Below are 20,056 nucleotides of genomic sequence, written 5' to 3'. Positions count from 1 at the left end.
ACTGGCTGTCCAGCAGAGCCCATAACTATGGATCAACAAGGCCTTCATGGCCCAGGCCCAGAACCAACATTCTTCACTGCCTGGGAACTTTCAGTGTTGAGTTTATATAATAACTAATACAGTTTTGGATAGGGACTCTCCTGTTTGAAGCAGTTGAGGCTTTTCATCTTCCTCAGAGGTCACGTGCCCGTATCTTCTCAGCATTTTCACTGTCATTGGGAATATATATAAGGGCCAATAAGTGGGAGAGGGTGGGGTGGCAAGCATGGGGAGGAGAAAGGTAACAGGGGTTTGTTCTTGTTGTTTTTGTTTGTGTGTTTGTTTTTTGGAGGGGAAACTGGGAAAGGAGAACTCATATGACATGTAAATAAAGAAAATATCTAATTAAAAAAAAAAGAAAAAAAAATTCCACTGTGAGTTCTTCTTCAATCCATGATTTCTTCTTTGGCCCAAGATTTTTAGAAAGTGTTTTTAAATTTCCAAGTCTACCTCATTCTTTATGTTTCTACTTCTAGCTTCTATTCAGCTTCTCTATGGCCAGGTACATGCAATGTCACTTTTAAAAGATATGTTGAACCTCTATCTAATTAATTTCTTCATCATTTTATCCGAGTGTTGCAACTGTCATTTAGAAACTACCAATTAGAAACTCTCCTTATACTAACTCACTCGGAAACTAACAAGTTACTTTAAGACTCTTGCTGTTAAAGCTTTTGCTAAGTTGAACAGGACATGCATGAGTGTGGAGTCCTAGCAATCTCTTCATTCACCACAGGAATCCCATAGGCAAGATCCAAGATCTTGCAACAGCATGATATTCCTGGCTGACAGAGACACTCTGGGGCTGAAACCGCTTGCCTATTAATTTAAGGAGAGTGACAAGGTACCGCAGGCCCAGAATTCTTCAACCTCTCACCCTATGATCACTCTGGAATAGGCTGCTTAAGGCTAGATAAGGACCTGAGTTGGGAGTGTCCGTTTTTTAGTGGCCACTCAGCATGATCACAGGCTGGAAGTGGTTCTGGGGGATTTGTGAATATATGTATGCTTTCATTAAACAAAGATACTCTAAAAACTGGAAAGAGACAATGTGAATAACCCAGCATTAGAATTTTAAAGAGTAGATTCACCAATTAATCCCAAAAAGCCCCCAATTAATCACCACCAGAGGCCTCTGAGGTCCTTGCTGCAGGGTAGGCAGAACAGTTTGGCTGCTTCCTCCCTCTTCCCAGCCGACATATCCCAAGATATCTGGAGGATACCAAAATCCAGATGCTCACGTCCCAGGTATAAAATGGTAGTCTTATAGACCACCTACACACATCCTACTACATACCATAAGTCATTCCTACGTTACTTGTCCTATCTAACACGGCACAAATGCTCTATGTGGTTTGGGAAAAATGACAATAGTCTGTCTATGTTTAGTAAGGTAGAAATTGTCTCTTTCTAGTATTTTTGATCTGAAGTTAGTTGACACAAAGGATGATATAAGAGATGGCACCAACTGTGATGCAGCTCCGCAATAAGAATGGCACAGGAGGTCGGAATCCCAACCCAGCTTGGTGTTGGCTAGTTTTTTGTCAGCTCGACACAAACTAGAGTTACTTACAGGGAGATTTCAATTAAGGAATATATTTATCAGATTGGTCTGTGGGATACTTTGTTGATTAGGAGGCCTAGTCCACTGTGAGCAATGCTATTCCAGGGCAGGTCCTGGGCTATTTAAGAAGCAAGTTGAGCAAGGCAAGGGAACAAGTAAGCAACATCTGCTAGTGCTTGAGTTCCTGCCCTAACTTCCTTCAGTGGTCAACTGAGACTAAGACTTGTAAGCTGAATAAACTGTTTTCTTCCCAAGCTAGTTTTGGTTGTGGTATTTATCACAGAATAAAAAGCAAACTAGAACAAGCCTTTATTCCTGCTTCTAGTGTGCAGAAAATCTAGGGGTGGGGTGGGGCAGAAAGACAAATGGCAATGTCCTGAAGGCAAGCCACAAAAACCAGATGTGAGAAACCCCAGGAGATAAACAAATAAACTCTAAGGAAAAAGAAAGCATATACAAGGAAACTATTCATCAAAAGTCTTAGACTACATCAAAGAACTGGCATCATGCTGTGAATTAAGTGAGGTATAAAACACACATTATGTGAAGACCAATTCTACAGAGCCGTTTGTTGGAAGAAAACAAAAGGAGTTTACACATCTTAGACTACACTCTGAGAACAGATTTAAAATGGAATGACGCTGGACAACCTCAACTACAAATCAATACTTGTTGAACCTAGGTAATGGGTATAAGAGAATCTGAGTCTTTGTACTCTTATATGTGCTTAAAATTTATAAAAATATGCTGAAATTCCTTGAAACTTTGCTGGAATTGTTTTATGATACAATAGTCAACAAGTTTTTCTTCAACTTTAGCCTCCAAAAGATGGGGAGGCTACCCAGCTGTTTCCAACTATCACCAGCACACAGAACTGCTCAGTCAGTACCAGTCATAAAAACAGCTATACTTCAGATAGACTAACTTTAAAATGATTGCAAAATAATTCTAAAAAGAGCTGGGCTGTCCAAACTTGTTTGATATGTAGGCCACACTTTTTAATTGATCTCAGGGCCTCATGCAATAGTATCACTACCACTGCGCTCTAACTCCAGCCCAGAATCAATCACATTAGAAAGGAGCAAACTATCCACTATTAGATAAGAAACTGACTCAAGGTGGAGCCCAACGGCACAAGCCTATGACATCATGGTACTTAGGAGGCAGAAGCAAGATGGCCACTCAAGGCCATCCTTAGTTACATAGTGAGCTGGAGGCCAGCACAGGCTATTTAAGAACTTGTCTTAAAAGAAGAAAACATACATGAATAAATAAACAAACAAAAAATAAATCTATTAAAATTAATAACTCCATCCCTGACACCAATTTATAGAAGAAATCCTAAATGAAAATATGTCTTTTCCCCCGCTGAGGGGAGAGCGCGAATGCAGTCCCTACTACCACAAATTATGCAGTCAAGTTTCCCACATTTGGGGAACTCTCGGGGGTAAGCATATTTGGAGTGCAATGGATAAGCCTCGCCCTGGGAAAACCACCTTCATGATCATGGTATCTCCCCTGCCAGGTAAGTATGAAAATGTAAGTCTCAATTCCAACACATATATATCAAGATCTGGAATGGCAAGAACAGTAGCGCCGAGACAAGTGTGACTCACAGACCCCATTTACATGCAAGAACAACTTTCCCACAGTACTGGGCCTGAGAGATGCTGAATGAGCATTCTCCTGCTGGACCACACCTCAGTCCTCTTTTTACTTTTAGAGAAGGAAGTCTTACTAAGCTGCCCAAGCCGGCCTTGAACTTATAATCCTCCTGTTTCAACCTCCTGAATGGTGGGTTTATATACCTATCACCAGACCTAGCTCTTTCTAAAAATTTCACAAATAGGAAGAACACTTCTCTATAGCAAACAATGAAATGATCCATACAAAATGGAAGGTTTCTCTCTATAGCCATCAATGAGTCCTCAGCACTGTGAATGGCTGGCTGGAGGAAGTAAACATGACGAGGGATGAAAGAGGAGACTGCTAACAAACCACCCAGATTCCTGGAATCTACAAACAGCTCCACACCTTGCCTGGCTGAGGAAGAATCAGCCAGTACTGGAAATTAGATTGTAAAAGGCAATTGCAGTTATTGCGACACTGAGATGTCATTGTGATATCAGATTTCTAAAGAAGCTAAGTGTCAAAACATTTTTGGATTCCACTTGCTTTTTCAGTCCATAAGGCCTGTGACAGAAACATTATGAGCACAACCCCCTGCAAGCCAGCTGACTTTTGCTCAAGCCCCCAAAAAGCTGCCTTGGAAAATATTTTATCTACAATAATTTCTCCAATCTCTCAGGAAATATCTTTATTTTCTAAGACTGCTATGAGCATGACTGTCCTTACTGTGATAATGTTACACTTGAAGCACCGTCAAATTGAAAAGTATAGGTTTTAAAGCAGAGATAGAAGCTTTTGTTTTGAGCAAGACAGACAGAATTTAAGTTTCTCTTTCCTCCTCTATAAAATGGTCTGAATAGCTGATGTGTATGTGTGTGTGTGTGTGTGTGTGTGTGAGAGAGAGAGAGAGAGAGAGAGAGAGAGAGAGAGAGAGAGAGAATTATACCGAATATATAGAAAATGTCTGGCATAGTGTTTAGCGAATATATAGAAAATGTCTGGCATAGTGTTTAGCAGACTAAGCTACAATCATCGCTTGCATCTTTGCTCCAGTGAGGGACTAGAATAATTCTCCAAGGTTCTTAAAGGTTTGCTTCTTACATTAAAGGCTTGCTTCCTAACCAAGAGAATTGTGTGCTATTGGAGGTGGTAGAAACTCTTAAGTGGTGCAGCCTACTAAGAGGCCTTAGGCCTTTGGTGATGTGTATTCAAGGAGGATGTGGGATGTCAGTCCCTCATTGTTTGATGGTTATCATGAGCTAAGCAATTTTCCTGCCATGGTGGTTTGCCTTAACCATACTGAAACCTATGAAACAGCAAAAGCAAAACAAAACAAAAAAATAAACAACAACAAAAAAACCCTTCTTTTTTATTGATTATCTCAGATGTTTTAGCTTTTTGAAACGGTCTCAGTACATAGACTTGGCTGTCCTAGAACTCACTAGACCAGGCTGGTCCTTACTCATAGAGATCTGCCTGCCTCTGCATCCTGAGTGATTAAAGGTGTGCACTAACACACCTGGCTCTTCTAGATGTTTTATTTCCTTAATGGAAACCTAACATAGGCAGCAGCAGCAGCGAAACTAAGTTTTACCCTTTGTGGTTCTTTTCCTTGAGAGTGAGAAATCCTAATTAGGCTTCTAAATAATCCCCAACTCTTGGTTTTGTTTTTATTGTGGACCCCAGGAAAGCTAAGATAAACATTTACAAGTATCATCTCAAGAAGGATCTAGCCATTCTGTGATGATGATTATTTCTTGATCTTTTAGTCCCTTTGTTATGTCTTGATTGCCAGGGCAAATGTCTGTGCCCCAAGTGCTTATTCTCTCTCCGTAATACCACCAGCTCATCCTTCAACCTGCACAGGATAGTAGGTCTTCAAAACTCTAGACAAGAATGTCACAGTACAAAACAACTGCTACTGACTTTGGTTTTAGTCCCTAGCTCCCTTGCAATTTTCTGAGGAGAAAGGGCACCGAGTCCATCTTTTGTACTAATGGTCTTTGACCTGTTTCAGAGGGAGTTCCTAATGCCTTGAAAATCACAGTGGTTGGAGTATCTCTTACTTTAAAGAGGCAATAAGTGGTAGCTCCAGGGTTGGAAGCTGAGCACTAAAAGACAAAGATGTATTGGAAGTGGGAACTTTCCAGTCCCACCCTACATTCTATGATAAAACCTCCATGAAAGCTCCTTACTATAGGGTTTGGAGAGCTTTGAGGAGAGTGACATAGTTGCATGTTGGGCCTATGGTACACCTTACCTCTAAAGAAACCTCTGCCTCTTACCTCTAAAGAAGCTGCTGCATTTGAAACCCTGCCAGCCCTTGAGCTAAGTACTCATTCTCTGGGTATTCATCTGCATCCCATATCACATCCTTTAAAATAAATGGTGTAAAAGGCACCTCTGAGTCCTATAGGCTGAAGTCATGAAGACAGTGGAACGCTCCTATGAGAGGTTGGCCATTCAGAAATACAGGAGACTCACAGGTGAAATACAGACAGTCCCGAGGAATGACTTCTTAGCTCTGGGGTCTAACAGTGCATGCAGGTAGTGTTGTTCATGTCAGGAGAGCAGGAAAACTGATTAGTATGGGAAAACCCCAAGATACCTCACCACAGAGATGATCAGTGTGAATGTAAAGGAAAAAGAACTGTTGTTTCTTCCCCAAATAGTCTTATCAATAAAAGAAAGTCAAAATAAAAGTTGTTTTACATAAAACTGAGAAGGGTTCATGTGTGTGTATGTGTTCTAAATATGTAACAAATGAAACAGCTTAAGTCATTATAGTTAGCCCCTTTGTAGCAACCAGGTAGAGGACTATAAAATCTGGCTACAGGCATATCTAGCAGAGGTGCTGAACATGACTGGTTAACAAGCAGTAGCTGAAGAGACCAGTGTGTGTCAAGCACTGTGCAGGCCTTCTGGGATGCACAGTCAACATTACTCTGTTCAGTTCACAATATGCCCTTCCTACTCACCATATGCATTACCGTTTTCACCAAAAAGGGAACAGGCTATTCCTATGTTCAAAGTCCTATGACAGATAAATGATATGAGCAGAGTTCAGGCCAAAAGCCATGTGATGGCAGTGTGTGTATTCTTCTTAGCACACACCCTCATTTCATAAAAGGGTTTCATTTCCTGGATGGCATCACTTTAGTGCACAGTGGTGCACCCTGAATCCAGTTTTTAGCTATACTACAAGGAAACCAGGAGATCGATCAAGTTAAAATGTGGATCCAGTGCTTCCTACATGCAGGACCCTACCCAGTTAACAAAAGGTCACTAACAAGTACATACCATGATGTCCGCTTCTCTTGTAGCATAGCGAAGATTGGGATCTAGCCAATACATCAGGGACTTAACCTGCTCGAAGTTCAGGAAAAGGAGGAATACCAAGAAGAGGAAATACAACACACTGAGGCCTGACAAAAACAAAACAAGGTTAAGGTTAGGAGAGACACACATTAGACTCAATGGCTTGGAGTTATAGTATACATGAATTCACAATGCAGCCTTCTGAGAATCATAGCCAGGTATCTTTTTGTTGAGAGGATCTGGTACATAGTCCTAATTCAGTCTGAAAAGGGTCTCCCTCTCTGAGGAAATGATACTCAAGCTAAGCCTTGAAGAACCAGCAACCAGTGAATGTATAGGGTAGGCTTGACAGAACATGAAGTAGAGAAAGACCATGTAAATATGTTCCTGAAGAAAGAGTTAACTCATCATGAGGCTGTGGTGCTGGTAGAAAGAGGGAACAGATTAAGGGGTGCTGAAGTGACAGAATTGGGGGCAAGGCAAGGCTTTCTGATTTTCTCCCAAGGTCAATGGGGAAATCAGATGAGTGAAACAATGTTTTATGAAGCTGAATGAGCAGACGATAGGTAGGTCATACTTTCACACCATCTGAGACTTATCCTTCAAACTAGCCCTTGGCAGGTGTGATCTTCTTGTCGCATCTACCATAATTGCTATCCTAAATCACCAATACCATGTCATTTAAAATAGTAAAGCCATTAATATACTCCAAGGCAAAATCAATTCCAAAGATTCCATTCCCTACCCCAACCCCAGAGTGGGGCTGTGATGTGTTCTGTTAAGCTGGCTGAAATTAGATCCTACGTATAAGAGTTTATGCCATCACCAACCATTTATTTTTTGATCAAAAAATCTAACATTTTTTTATTAGGCACACTAAAAATGGTTTGTTTGTTTGTTTGTTTTTAAGGTATGCTGTAAAACCACTATTGTGATACACAGAGAAAAGATGTTTTTAAAGTAGAAAATAATTTTATCTACTAATGGCACTCACCAAAAACCATTCGCCATAAGGCTGGATGAGGTCGAGTAAACGGACCTGCAAAGAGATGATATGAAGTTACAATAAACTGGACTGTTTTATTTTCTCTTTTCTTTCCCCATAACTTTTGAAACATGCTTCTTAATCTTGGAGAACTGAAGAACTATGAGCCCCACCTGCTAAGAGGGAGATACCAGCCAGGGCTTTCTTGCTGCCTGTTATAGCCTGGACTTTGCCTTTCCTTGCCCCTTGCTGAAGCTGACCTCAGGAGCTGGTGACTAAGCAGGGAAGGGTGCAGAGCTAGCTCAGTGCTTCTCACACTCCAGTCAGTAGGGGCAGGAGTGCTCAGAGGCTCCCTCACTTGGAAACTGAGGGTCATGGCATGAGGGTTCCAGTAGGGTTCAGTGTAGAACCTGTTTTGTTTGGTTTTATTTCCAATGCTCATAACAGTCATGTCAAGCTGGGCAGTGGTGGCGCACGCCTTTAATCCCAGCACTTGGGAGGCAGAGGCAGGTGGATTTCTGAGTTCAAGGCCAGCCTGGTCTACAGAGTGAGTTCCAGGACAGCCAGGGCTACACAGAGGAACCCTGTCTCGAAAAACCAAAAAAAAAAAAAAAAAAAAAAAAAAAAAAAAAAAAAAAAAAAGTCATGTCAGGTGAGTTCTATGAGCATGCTTGGGGAGCAGAGATGAAGAAAGTGGCCCAGAAATATCTGTCTACAGTGAGCTATAGTCAGTGAGATGCAGTCATGAGAGGTAACAGAGTCTGAGGAAGGGTCTTTACTACAGAATATACCCAGGGGCCACAGAAGCTGAACGAGCCTCCTACAAGGTCTTCTTGTTAAGAGAACCAATGAAGAATGGGTAATAGGAGGAAGGGAATGGAAAGCAATGTGAAGTAGACATCACACCCTTTCCTTCCCTGGTCTCCCAAGGGCTCTTCTAGTATAGGTCCTTATAGAATATTTCCCCACAGAACTAGAAAGAAGTCTAGAAACCCTGGTGGGATAATATTATTGTGAACTGTGCAAAGATTATTCAAATGCCGATTTCTGTGCCCACAGAGAGTTAAGTGCAGACCAGACTTTGGCATTGTTATTTATATGGCTATATCATATTTTATAAACATTACTACTCTCACCTTCTGAATGGTCTTAATAAAAAGATGATGGCCAGCCGGGCAGTGGTAGCACACCCCTTTAATCCCAGCACTTAGGAGGCAGAGGCAGGCAGAGTTCTGAGTTCAAGGCCAGCCTGTCTCAAAACACCAAAAAAAAAAAAAAAAAAAAAAAAAAAAAAAAAAAAAGATGGTGGCCTATACCAAAGGCAAGAAAGGAAGGAGGGGCTCCTAGACAGAGAGAGGAACTCTGGGAGAGAGAGAGAGGTGTGGGAGATTCACCACCCAGACATGGACATATGAAACCGAGGAGGGGATAACAACCCACGTGGCACAACCTAGTTTAGTATAAATGGGTTAACTGAATTATGAGGTAGTTGGAAACAAGATTTGCTATAATACCTAATCATTCATAAATAAAATCAAGGCTCTGTATCATTACTTAGGAGACCCATTATAGAACTTAATCCTGCTGTACATGCACTGACAGGCAAAGGGAGTCTGCTGAGTGCCCACCTCTCTCCTGTTCGACTCGGGTACACTCTAGGTAACCAGAGGTAGCCCAAGTTCCTTTGCAACTTTCCAGTCACCACATACCTACTGGTCGTCTATATGCCCACTTGACTCTGGGTATTACAAATTCCTGTCCTCAGGACTGGGAAGAAGTCATATATAGCCCAATTCTAGCCAAAGAGAATTGAGAACAAGTACACTAAAAGGCTTCTAGAAAAGAATTTTTCAAGCTCTGTGTCACAGCATACATCTATAGTTTAGGATCACGGGAGGCTAGAGCATGAGGGTTAGGAATTCAAGGCGAGCCCAGGCTATAAAACGAAATGCTATGGAGTGGTTTGAATAGGAACGACCCCCACAGACTCATGCACTTGAATGCTTGGCCCATAGGGAATGGGTTTAATGTTGTCAATTTAGTTAGCTCTCAGAATACCTTCTTGTTATCAGCAACAAACAAGAGGAAAACTTAAACACATTTAAGGACGTGGGGGCCACAGAGCTGGGAGGAGACAGAACAGACAATCTAACTACAGAGATAGCTACTATGATAGTTATGCAAAACCCACCTTCTAGATGATTTGCATCTCAAAAACTCAGAGGGGCACGATGCACAGGAGAACTTCATTAACTTAAAACATGACTCACCATTGGGGAATGCTAACACGCTGATGATGAGAAAGAAGAAAATAACAGAAAGGATGCCTCTCCAGATGTTGTCTTCAGGAACAGAGTCATCCCTGAAAATGGAAAACGACATTGAGAATCCACCTGCAGATTTAAACAGGAAACCAAAAACCCAGTATGCCTTCCACATTAAAACACCAGATTGCAGACTTTCTTTTGCTGCACAAAGTCACTACACCCAGTTTACTGTTCAGTGTCACATCCTAAAACCAACACTCTCACAATAAAGCCCAGGTCTTACATAAAAGGAAATGGCGGCTGAAGGTAGAGCTCAGTGATGTACGTGCTTAGCACGCACAAAGCTTATCTCCACCACCAAAATTTCTATGAAATAATATATAAAGAAAACTGATCATCTTAAACACCAACATATATTCTACTCAAACATTTATTTGAGACACACTGTTCTTCAAACACAAAACCCCAAGATGTCAAAAATACAAAGTGTTGTTTTAGAGAAATGTCTTGATCTTAAAAAATACAAAAGATATTGTTGGTATCAGGATCTGCTCTGAACCCAGTGACATCACACCTAGGTGACAGAGACCCGCATGGCACATCTGCAGCCATGGCAACCAATACACCTTCCCAGAATCTACTTGGCTCACCTCCCACCTTTACCAGCAAGTGGCTTTGTCACTATCCAAATAAAAGGCAGACCCCTCTGCCCTCTCCCTCCTTCTCTTCCCTTCTCCCCTCCTTGGCCCTCACCTTTGCCCTCTTCCCCCACAATAAACCTCTGCTGCGTGGAACTGCTTTGGCCTGGTGTGGTCTGTCCAGACTTGAGCAGTGCTTCTAACACAACAGATATCCTTGCTTGATAGAGGAAAAAGTCAGAATGGAACAAGAAATTACCAGGAAAGCAGCAATGTGATAAGATTATATTAACTATCCTTGAAAATGGACCTACAAGATGCAGGAAGAGGCAAAAATGAACAGGAAGCAAAGAAAATCAAAAGAAGAAAAAAAAAAAAACACAAGATTTAAAATCAGAGTAGAAGCAGAATGATTAAAAAAAAAGAAAATGGTCACCCTTCCTCTCATGTCTGGCTTTCTAACATCTCTTGTTTATTGATTCATCACCCCAGTGATTGGACTGCTCCCATTTGCTGGTTAACAAGTGTTCCCTGTTACCTTGCCAGAATCACACTTCTGAAATAGGGACTTATTCCCTTCTGTTCTTGGAACCTGACACATGCTACACATTTAACAGACTGTGGACTAACTGTTGACGACAATGAGTTACTGTGGAAACACTCTGTTAGATGCTTCATGTTAAAGGAGTGAGACAGACAGACTGATAGACTAGTAAACACTAACTGGTAATGTATGTGGAATTCACGAAAAGCAAACACAAAGTGGGAAACAAATGTAAGACAAGAAGAGGATTTCCTCAATGATTGGTAATTTCTGAGAAGCTTGACAGAAGAAGAAAGTTCAGTGCTGCAGTTTTTAAAATGTGAAATGAGTAGGCAGAAAGTATGGCATAAATCAGAATGGAAGGAGACATTTCAAAGACAAGGAGACAAGATGCAAGCAAAAAGAAGCTGAGTTTATGACAGGCAGTGGCAGCTAATCCCAGCACTTGAGAGGCAGAGGTAGGTGGGTCTCTGAGTTTGAGGCCATCCCGATCTATAGAGCAAGTTCTAGGACAGCCAGGGCTATGCAGAGAAACCCTGTTTTGAAAAACTCAAACCAAACTAAACCAAAAAAAAAAAAACAAAACTCAAACAACAAGAACAGCAACAACCCCCCACCCCCACCCCCAGAAGCTGTGTGGGTTAAGGTTCTTACTGTGTAAGCCTTTGATTCCCCAGAACCCATAGAAAGGTGGAAGAGAACAAGTTTTCCTCTAGTCTCCACACATTCACACTGTGTGCTATCTCACACACACAAACACAAAAGAAAAAAAAAATTATCCCGTAAACCAAGTGTGGGTCATCACAACATGAAGAGACACGGAATGATACAAAGAGCTGCCTTGATAAGGACTGTCCTAGGGTACTGGGTTAAAAACAGAAGCTGGAAGCTAAGTTTCTGCCACCAATTAATCAGCTTCTAGAGTTAGGACAGGGCTGAGCACAGTTCTTAAATGAGATCACACACAGCATTCCCTAGACCCTACATGTGCCCAAGTAGCTTAACAAACTGATGCTAGTACCATTATAGGGTTCACTCCAAAGTCAAACCTCAGAAGCCAACAGATCCCATAGGCAAGCACTGTGTAATTGTATTTCAATGGACACCCCAATGATTTACTGTCTACCAAACTGCCCTAAATATTCTAGCCTGGTTCCTTTTGCTGAAACTCAAGGAGGCTTCACATTCCTTTGACAGGCCACTAGGCCTCACTGAAGAATAGCAGCATAGGAGAAACAACATCTCCCTTCAAAACAACATCCCAGTGCCCTTGCTGTGTGATGGTGACACCAACACCTCCTCTTTATCAAGTATGTACTGTGCATCGGGGACTTGACTGACAGTTAAGTAACATTTTTGCTAATTTTCACAGCCAAATGCAAAATAGACATCATCAACCACGATTTTAAAATGACAAGAAAGGTCAAGTACACTGCCTATAGTGTACAGGTTAAGAAGCTACAGAGCTGGCATTGGAACCAGGGCTGCTAGATCCTAAGGATAATGTTACACCCATGATCAGCTTCTGGGAGGTCAGTATGAGCTGTGCCAGAGGCAAAGGGTTGGAAGGAAGGACTCTGACAGCCACATTATATACATGCTACAAGTTAAACTTAAGGGTAAAATCAATCACTGTTGTGTGGAGAAAGGGGGGAATCACATAATCCACACTTTATCTGAAAATAATGTGGATGATTAGAAACTAAGTAGGGTAGTGTATACTAGAAAATCTGATTAATTAAAAACAAGTCAACCACCTCAGAATGGGAACATTGTCCTGAGGTACAGCACAACATACAGAAAGCACGAGCAAATAAGAAAGCAGCACAGAAATAAAGTAAAAGAAACTGAAGCAGTAATGCGATCCAGGAAAATACAAACTTGAAGAAAGTGCCCGTGGCTTAAATAAAGACAAAGGGCTGAGTGTTCTAACATGGAAAGCACCCCTTTAAAAATCAATTAACAGAAAATACAATAGTCATAGCAAAACCAACAGGGAAATGGAAGAGAGTTATGAAGAAACTAGCATCATGCAGGAAATGAAATGGAAAGAGATGGACAAAATAAGATAACACTAAGAGACCATTTTTATCTGACTTAGCGGGAGAGTCTATGAAGAAACAGGTAAGCAGGCACTCTATGCATTAGTTACAGTTATATGAACTTATGGCTTTTACAGAGGGGGGATAAGTGAGGAATATTCTATACTTACAACCAAGTATATATCCTGTGGTTCAGCCGTTCTACTCTGAGAACCTCTGCTTAAAACATTTTCTTGTGTATGTTAAATGGCACGTATACAGGGCTGTTCACTGAAAAATTATATATATTCATTATAGTCTAGTCTCACAGCAGAAAACTAGGTAGCCATAAAAAAGAATGGAAGTTTCTACAAATTAACTGTTCCCAGAAATTGAAAAGACATCATGAAGTAAAGAAACAGTAGAACAGTAGGCATGATAAGCAATTATTTGTATAAATAAGGGTTAGTATATAGGAATATAAGCTATAATTTTTATCTACAGCCACATAAAATGTCTTTGCACTCAAGAAATAAGGAAAAACAAGTTAGGTTCTGAAAGAGAGGTACTGGAAGAGACTTTTCCCTATACAAACCTTTGGTATAATGTAAACTTCAAACAATGTTAATAAATGTCTACAGAAATCATCAAATCAATCTCCATTTCAAATCACTGGAAAATAAGATGGCTCAGTGGATAAAGGCTTGTGTGTAAGACCAAAACTCTGAGTTCAATCCCCACAACTCACATAAAGGCAGAACTGACTCCACAAAGATGTATTCTGACCCCCATACCTATACCCCTTCTCCCAACACACTCTCTCTCTCTCTCTCTCTCTCTCTCACACACACACACACACACACAACATTTTTTTAATTTAAAAATAATTACTGACTAGCCAAAACACTTGAAAACACACATCAGCAATAAGAATTGGGATCAATACTAAGGATATAAAATCGAAGCCGGATATTGTAAAACACATAGGTGATCTGAGCATTTAGGAGACGAATGCAGGAAGACTGGGAGTTTGAGACCAGCTGTGAACAAGAGTGCCATTAAGTTCCCTAAGGGACAGGCCCCACCTGGTTCTGAAGCCAAGGGACTTGTAGTGCTCACAGTAAGTATACAGAGGATATCTGCAATATATTGGGTGGGGGGCAAGAATGTTGCAGATGGTTTGGTAGAGTGGGTGGGCACTGGGTAATATGAAGGAGATCCCTATTTAACCTAGTGTCCATTGACAGACTTTCCTTCCCCCTACAAAGGGTCCCTGCAGGGGCCTGCAGAGCCTACAGCTGGCATTACTATTCAACACCTCCATGCTGTGAACATGGATCCAGTACTGTAGAAACCACTCAGAAGGAGGAAAACCAGAGCAGGGAAAGGACAAATCAGGAGATTTAGAGACTCAGATTCTATGTCAGTCCCATTTTTGACATGTATGGGCAACTGAAGTACTGTCTTCAGGAGACTGGGCAACCCCACCTACTCATGACCTTTAGACAAAGTTTTTCTCCATGGAACCAGGAAGATAACAAGATCTAGTCTTCACCATGACTCCACAGGCCTCTAGGCTATGTGTCCCTCTTCTCTTCTAATTTCCTTTCATTTGAGTCATTGAATTAGAATAACCATGTCATAATCAAGGATCATCTTTCTCCGTGGAAAAATCCAAGGTTACAAGATAGACCTATGCTACCTAGATGTCATTGTTTTAACGATGTATTCATTCTATCTTAAAAACATTTGAGATCTGGGTCAAAAATTATTTGTTCAAAGATCCACTAAAGAACTTCTTTCAAGTTTGCATAGGACGTATTTCATCCTTTCAATGATGGAAGATATTAGGCATCAACAATTTGACAGGAAGCAGATACTGCAATGAAATAAGCTATAATAAGTGGCATTGAGAACTGTATACATGGGTCATCCTCTTGCTTCTTGGAACATCAAGAAAGGTGTTCAGGAAAAGAACCAGCCAAATGAGCCGTGAAGGACGCTGTGTGCTTGTGAGTGGGGAAGAGGAGCTGAAGAATGGGAGTGGGGGATGGGGTTAAGGGTTTGGGGAGAGAGGATATAGACACACACAGAGAAAGGGAGAGGGAGAGGGAGAGGGAGAGGGAGAGGGAGAGGGAGAGGGAGAGGGAGAGGGAGAGGGAGAGAGAGAGAGAGAGAGAGAGAGACAGGAAGAAAAAGAGAGAGAGAAAGACAGCTGTACTAGAGTGTCTTAGTTAGGGTTTTACTGCTATGAACAGACACCATGGACCAAGGCAAATCTTATAAGGACAGCATTTAACTGGGGCTGGCTTCCACATTAAGTTAAGTTTAGTCCATTATCATGAAGGTGGGAAAATGGCAGCATCTAGGCAGGCATGGTGCAGGAGAAGCTGGAATTCTACATCTTCATCTGAAGGCTGCTAGCAGAATACTAATTTCCAGGCAGCTATGGTGAGAGTCTTAAAGCCCAGATCCACAGTGCCATGCCTACTCCAACAAGGCCACACCTTCTAATAGTGCCACTCCCAGGATCCCTTAGGCTTGTTCAAACATGAGTTGAACATACCTAGTCACTGCATAATGCAAAATATATTTAGTCCAACTACCAACCGTCCCCATAGTCTACAGCAGTCTCAACAATATTAAATGTCCAAAGTTCAAAGCCTCTTCTGACATTCATCCAATCACTTAACTGTAATTCCCAAAGCAAGACAGGAAACCAGCTGGGCAAACTCCAAACTCTGCATGTCCATGTCTAATGTCAGAGCAGTCTTTTGATCTCCAACTCCTTTTTCTTTTCTTTTTTTTTTTTCTTTTTTTTTTTTTTTCTGAGTCCAATTCCTTTTTCATCTTTGTTGACTGCAACAAACTTTCTCCCAGGCTGGTTCCACTCCCTGTTAGCAGCTTTCTTCAGCAGATAGCCTATGGCTCTGGCATCTTGAACATCTTGGGGTCTCCAAGGCAACTTCAATGTTATTGCTTCTTGTTTCAATGTCTGGCATTCACACATCATCTTCTGGGCTCCTCCAAAGGGCTGACACCACTTCTCCAGCTCTGCCCTCTGGAGCACTCTAAGCTCAGGATGGTCCATTCCACTGCCATGCTATTCTTGATGGTCATCCCACGGTACAAGCATCTCTAATACATTGGAGTTTTCCACTGCAACTAGGCTTCACCAATAGCCTCTCATAGGCTCTCTTCATGGTGCTAAGTCTCAACTCCTTTGCATGACCCCTTCAGTCCTGGGCTATCAACTGCAACTGAGGCTGCACCTTCACCAATGGCCTTCCATGATCTCTCACAGTGCCAGGCCTTAGCTGTTCTTCATGACCCCTTCATGCCTTCAAAACCAGTACCACCTAGGTGACTCTTACACATTACCAAGTATAACTGCAGCACAAGGTACAACCTTGGCTATCTCTGGAGCAAAGCTTCGTTGTGCTCTCAGAAAACACTTCCCAGAAGATGTCACCTCAGTGATGCTGGTCTCTTCTTAATCACCACTAATTTCTTAGCTCCAGCTAACTAGCATCAATTGTCCCAGTAGTCCCTTCTATTCTGGACTCTAAAGCCAGAGCCACGTAGCCAAAGCTGCAGAGTTCTGCAGCTTGTTGGGGCTGGATCATGGCCCCTTGTTCTATTACATTATCACTAGCTTTCTGTTTTCCAACTCCTTCACTACCTAAGCTTGGCTGTCCTGGAACTTGCTCTGTAGACTGACTGAACTCAGAGATCTGCATGCCTGTATGCTAAATACTGGGATTAGAGGTGTGGTCCACCAAGCCCGGATTTAAGTTTTTCTTCACTTAGAACTTGCTCTGTTCTAGGATGGCCTTGAACTCAGAGATCTGCTTATCCTTGCCTCCTGGGAATTAAAGGCTTGTACTATCAGACCTGGACCTAAATTTAGCTGGATGGGATCTTACTCCAAGGTCACTACTCCCTTAGTTTAATTTATTATCCTTGAACACAGGATTTAGTTCCATTTCACTTCCTGGTGTCCCATTAATCCTCAAACTATTTTCTATTTTTCCTTTCTAAGCTTTCTATGCTTATTCAAAACATTCTTCATGAGACTTAACCAGAGAACAAAGTCTATGATGGGCCTCTCTGAGACTTCCTTCATCAATGCAGTTAGTCTGAGCCTCTTCACCTTAGCCTCAGGCAGACTCTTCACACAAGGGCAACAACAAGCAACCATGTTCTTCACCAAAATACTACAAAAACAGTCTCTAGGCCACATATTTAAGTTCTTCTGCACTGAAACCTGTTGGGCCAGGACTGCAGAATTCAAATTACTCTCAGTAACAAAATCTGCCATAGTCTTAATAAGGTAGCCCATTAAGCCCCATTTAAAGCATTCCACTGTTTTCCAAATCCAAAGTCTCAAAATCCATATTCTTCCAAACAAAAGCATGGTCAGGCCTATCACAGCAATACCCAGTCCCTGGTACCAACTTCTGTCTTAGTCAGATTGTACTGCTGTGAAAAGACACCATGACCAGGGCAACTCTTAGAAGGAAAACATTGAATTGGGGCTGGCTTCAGATTCAGAGGTTCAGTTAATTATCATGAAGGCTGCTAGCAGAATACTGACTCCTAGGCAGCTAGGATGAAGGTCTTGAAGCCCACACCCACAGTACCATGTCTACTCCAAGAAGGCCATGCCTACTCCAAGAAGGCCATGCCTACTCCAAGAAAGCCACACCTTCTCCAACAGGGCCACACCTTCTGATAGTGCTACTCCCTGGGCCAAGCATATACAAACTGTCACCTAGGATAAGGCAGGGAGGCAGGCAGCCAGATTCACAGTTTTGCTTTAGTAGGTAATGATCCTTGAAGATAGGCTTGGGGGTATGCTGTTCTAAGGGGCTAGTGATTTGCTAAGCTAAAGTTTGAAATAGTCACTGGAGAACAGGTACGAGAGACCCCAAAAACCTGCTAAAGATAACCCAGGTGAGCTCAAGGATAGCAAAGAGTTAGGCTGAATGGAAAAGGGACAGCTCACGCTGTTGAGCAGTACTGAACACAAAGCCAGGTCCAAGGAAGCAGACCAAGCAAGCTGGACCAGTCCTGGTTTCTGGACTAGCTGAAATTTAAAAACAGCTAACTCCTGTACACAAATCCAGAGCTATGAGGATTATATCACAAGATAAACTGTGCTATGTCTGAAACAATAAACAAGTATTTGAAAGGAAGAGTGTGAACTAGCACCATTTACTGAAAAGTCTGAATATATAATCTTTTCAGGGTAAAGTACCATTGAAATCAAAATATCTGAGTCATCCAAGGATCCACCCACTACAGATGATCTCAAAGAAACAGATAGCTCTCTCATCTAATAGGTTTATAATCTTATTAGGAGGAAAAACAGACAAATTTAAGAAAAAATTAAAAAGATACTCATTTAATCCTAATTTTAAAATGATTCAAATAACTGGGAAACAGAAATGGTGGGGATCAATGTTGACTATCCTTCAAATGCAACCTAGCACAATGCACCCTAAGAGCCTCCCGTGTGTAGGGTTGGTCTAGTGTGTAGGGTTGGTCTAGTGTGTAGGGTAGGTCTAGTGTGTAGGGTTGGTCGGTCTAGTGTGTAGGGTTGGTCTAGTGTGTAGGGTTGGTCTAGTGTCGGCTATATACTTCTTCAGCCATGACTACAAACCACTAGTTAATACACCTAGTGCCAGACACATCAAGGTTTCTATTAAAGAGAGAGAGGGGGAAAAAAACATATCTATAAGAAAGCAGGAACAAGACAACCTCATTAGTAGTGTACGGAGGCATTTTCTATTGGGCCTTTATATGCTCTTGAAGGAAAAATCAGGAAGGCCTGCAGAACCCTCTAGAGAACCATAGAGAGGGCAAGAAATAAGACCCAAGGAAAAATGAAAAACTGGAATTTCTAAAGCTGGTAAGGGAAATTAAATTAAGTAAAAACCACTAATCAAAAACAAAGCAAACATCTGTCCACTCCCCTGCCCCTTGTCTAACCTCTTAGTTCCATATCTGGAGAAGACAAGGGCAAATGAATTAATAATCACATAGGTACAGCCATTTGTACTAAGACCATCTCATCTACACAGGGAACAACTTCTGTTGGCAAGTGCCAACAGAGAGCTGCCAGTTCACTGCAACCACGGGTAACACTGGCAGGAACATGTGTGATTTAAATTTTGGGTGTCGGGTTTTGTTTTGTCTCTGAGATAGTCTTACTATGTTGCCTTGGCTGGCTTGAAACTCACTATGTTAAATGACTGCATTTAAAATAGAGGAAGAGAGAACAAGTTTCCTCCATTATAAGACCCTCCTAATAAGATTTCGGGGATGAAATAAATAAAAGAAACCTTCCAAAAATATGCACTCAGTGAATAAGAACTTCCCAATAGGTACTATCTTTGAATGGTTCTACCACCTTCCAATAGCGACACCTTGTACTGAACCTCCCATCAATAAGTCCCCTGGAGGTGATACCCAAACCAAAGAACTACCTAACAGAAAACTCCTGAACAAGTCCAACCTTACTTCAGACTTTTGTTTGCAGTATCAAATCCTTCACAATCTAAAACTCTTGTTGGTTATTCCCAGCATATGATCTCACTCAGCACTGTTCTTACATTCTGGTAATACAACACCTTCAAAGTATGCTATTCTCTTAGGTAAGTAACCTTTGCAAAAGAAAAACTAAGCCATATTTTAAAAGTTTGATTGAAGGAATTGCACTGAACATTGTCTAACCATAAGTTTATATAAGGTAATATGGACACAGCTATTAGAAGTGATCTCAGCATGTGTGTATATTTTTAGGGGAATAAGAGAGCTGTGTTATGTTGTGTGCATTTTATGCGTTTTGTTTAGTATGGTTAGCATTCTCTAGTCTCTAGATAATACACAATTGCTTGATACTATCTCCTTTCACCCACTAGTTAATACACCTAGTGCCAGACACATCAAGGTTTCTATTAAAGAGAGAGAGGGGGAAAAAAAACATATCTATGTTAGAGATGCATGAGAGGGCAGGGTGTGCCCTTGTGATGTGTGGTCAGCTATT

At 41.5% G+C, this 20,056-nt stretch overlaps 1 protein-coding gene and 1 non-coding gene across 3 annotated transcripts in view; both read right to left on the bottom strand.

Moving 5' to 3' along the window:
• Ptdss1 (phosphatidylserine synthase 1) overlaps positions 1–20,056 on the bottom strand; it is a 58,755-nt gene that overhangs the window by 37,126 nt on the left and 1,573 nt on the right. For both annotated transcript variants that reach the window (XM_031357949.1, XM_031357950.1), the window contains exons 2-4: positions 9,806–9,897; positions 7,545–7,589; positions 6,533–6,657 (exon numbers count right to left, since the gene is read on the bottom strand). In XM_031357949.1, coding sequence (XP_031213809.1) covers positions 6,533–6,657; positions 7,545–7,589; positions 9,806–9,897 — 262 coding nt within the window. The remainder of the gene's footprint in view (positions 1–6,532; positions 6,658–7,544; positions 7,590–9,805; positions 9,898–20,056) is intronic.
• On the bottom strand, positions 2,974–3,136 carry LOC116082949. The gene has a single exon (XR_004115551.1). It is a non-coding gene; the product is annotated as a U1 spliceosomal RNA (small nuclear RNA).

This window comes from Mastomys coucha, unplaced genomic scaffold (genome assembly GCF_008632895.1).
Source record: "Mastomys coucha isolate ucsf_1 unplaced genomic scaffold, UCSF_Mcou_1 pScaffold7, whole genome shotgun sequence".
Taxonomy (NCBI): Eukaryota; Metazoa; Chordata; class Mammalia; order Rodentia; family Muridae; genus Mastomys; species Mastomys coucha.
This window is presented reverse-complemented; position numbering and strand designations above follow the sequence as displayed.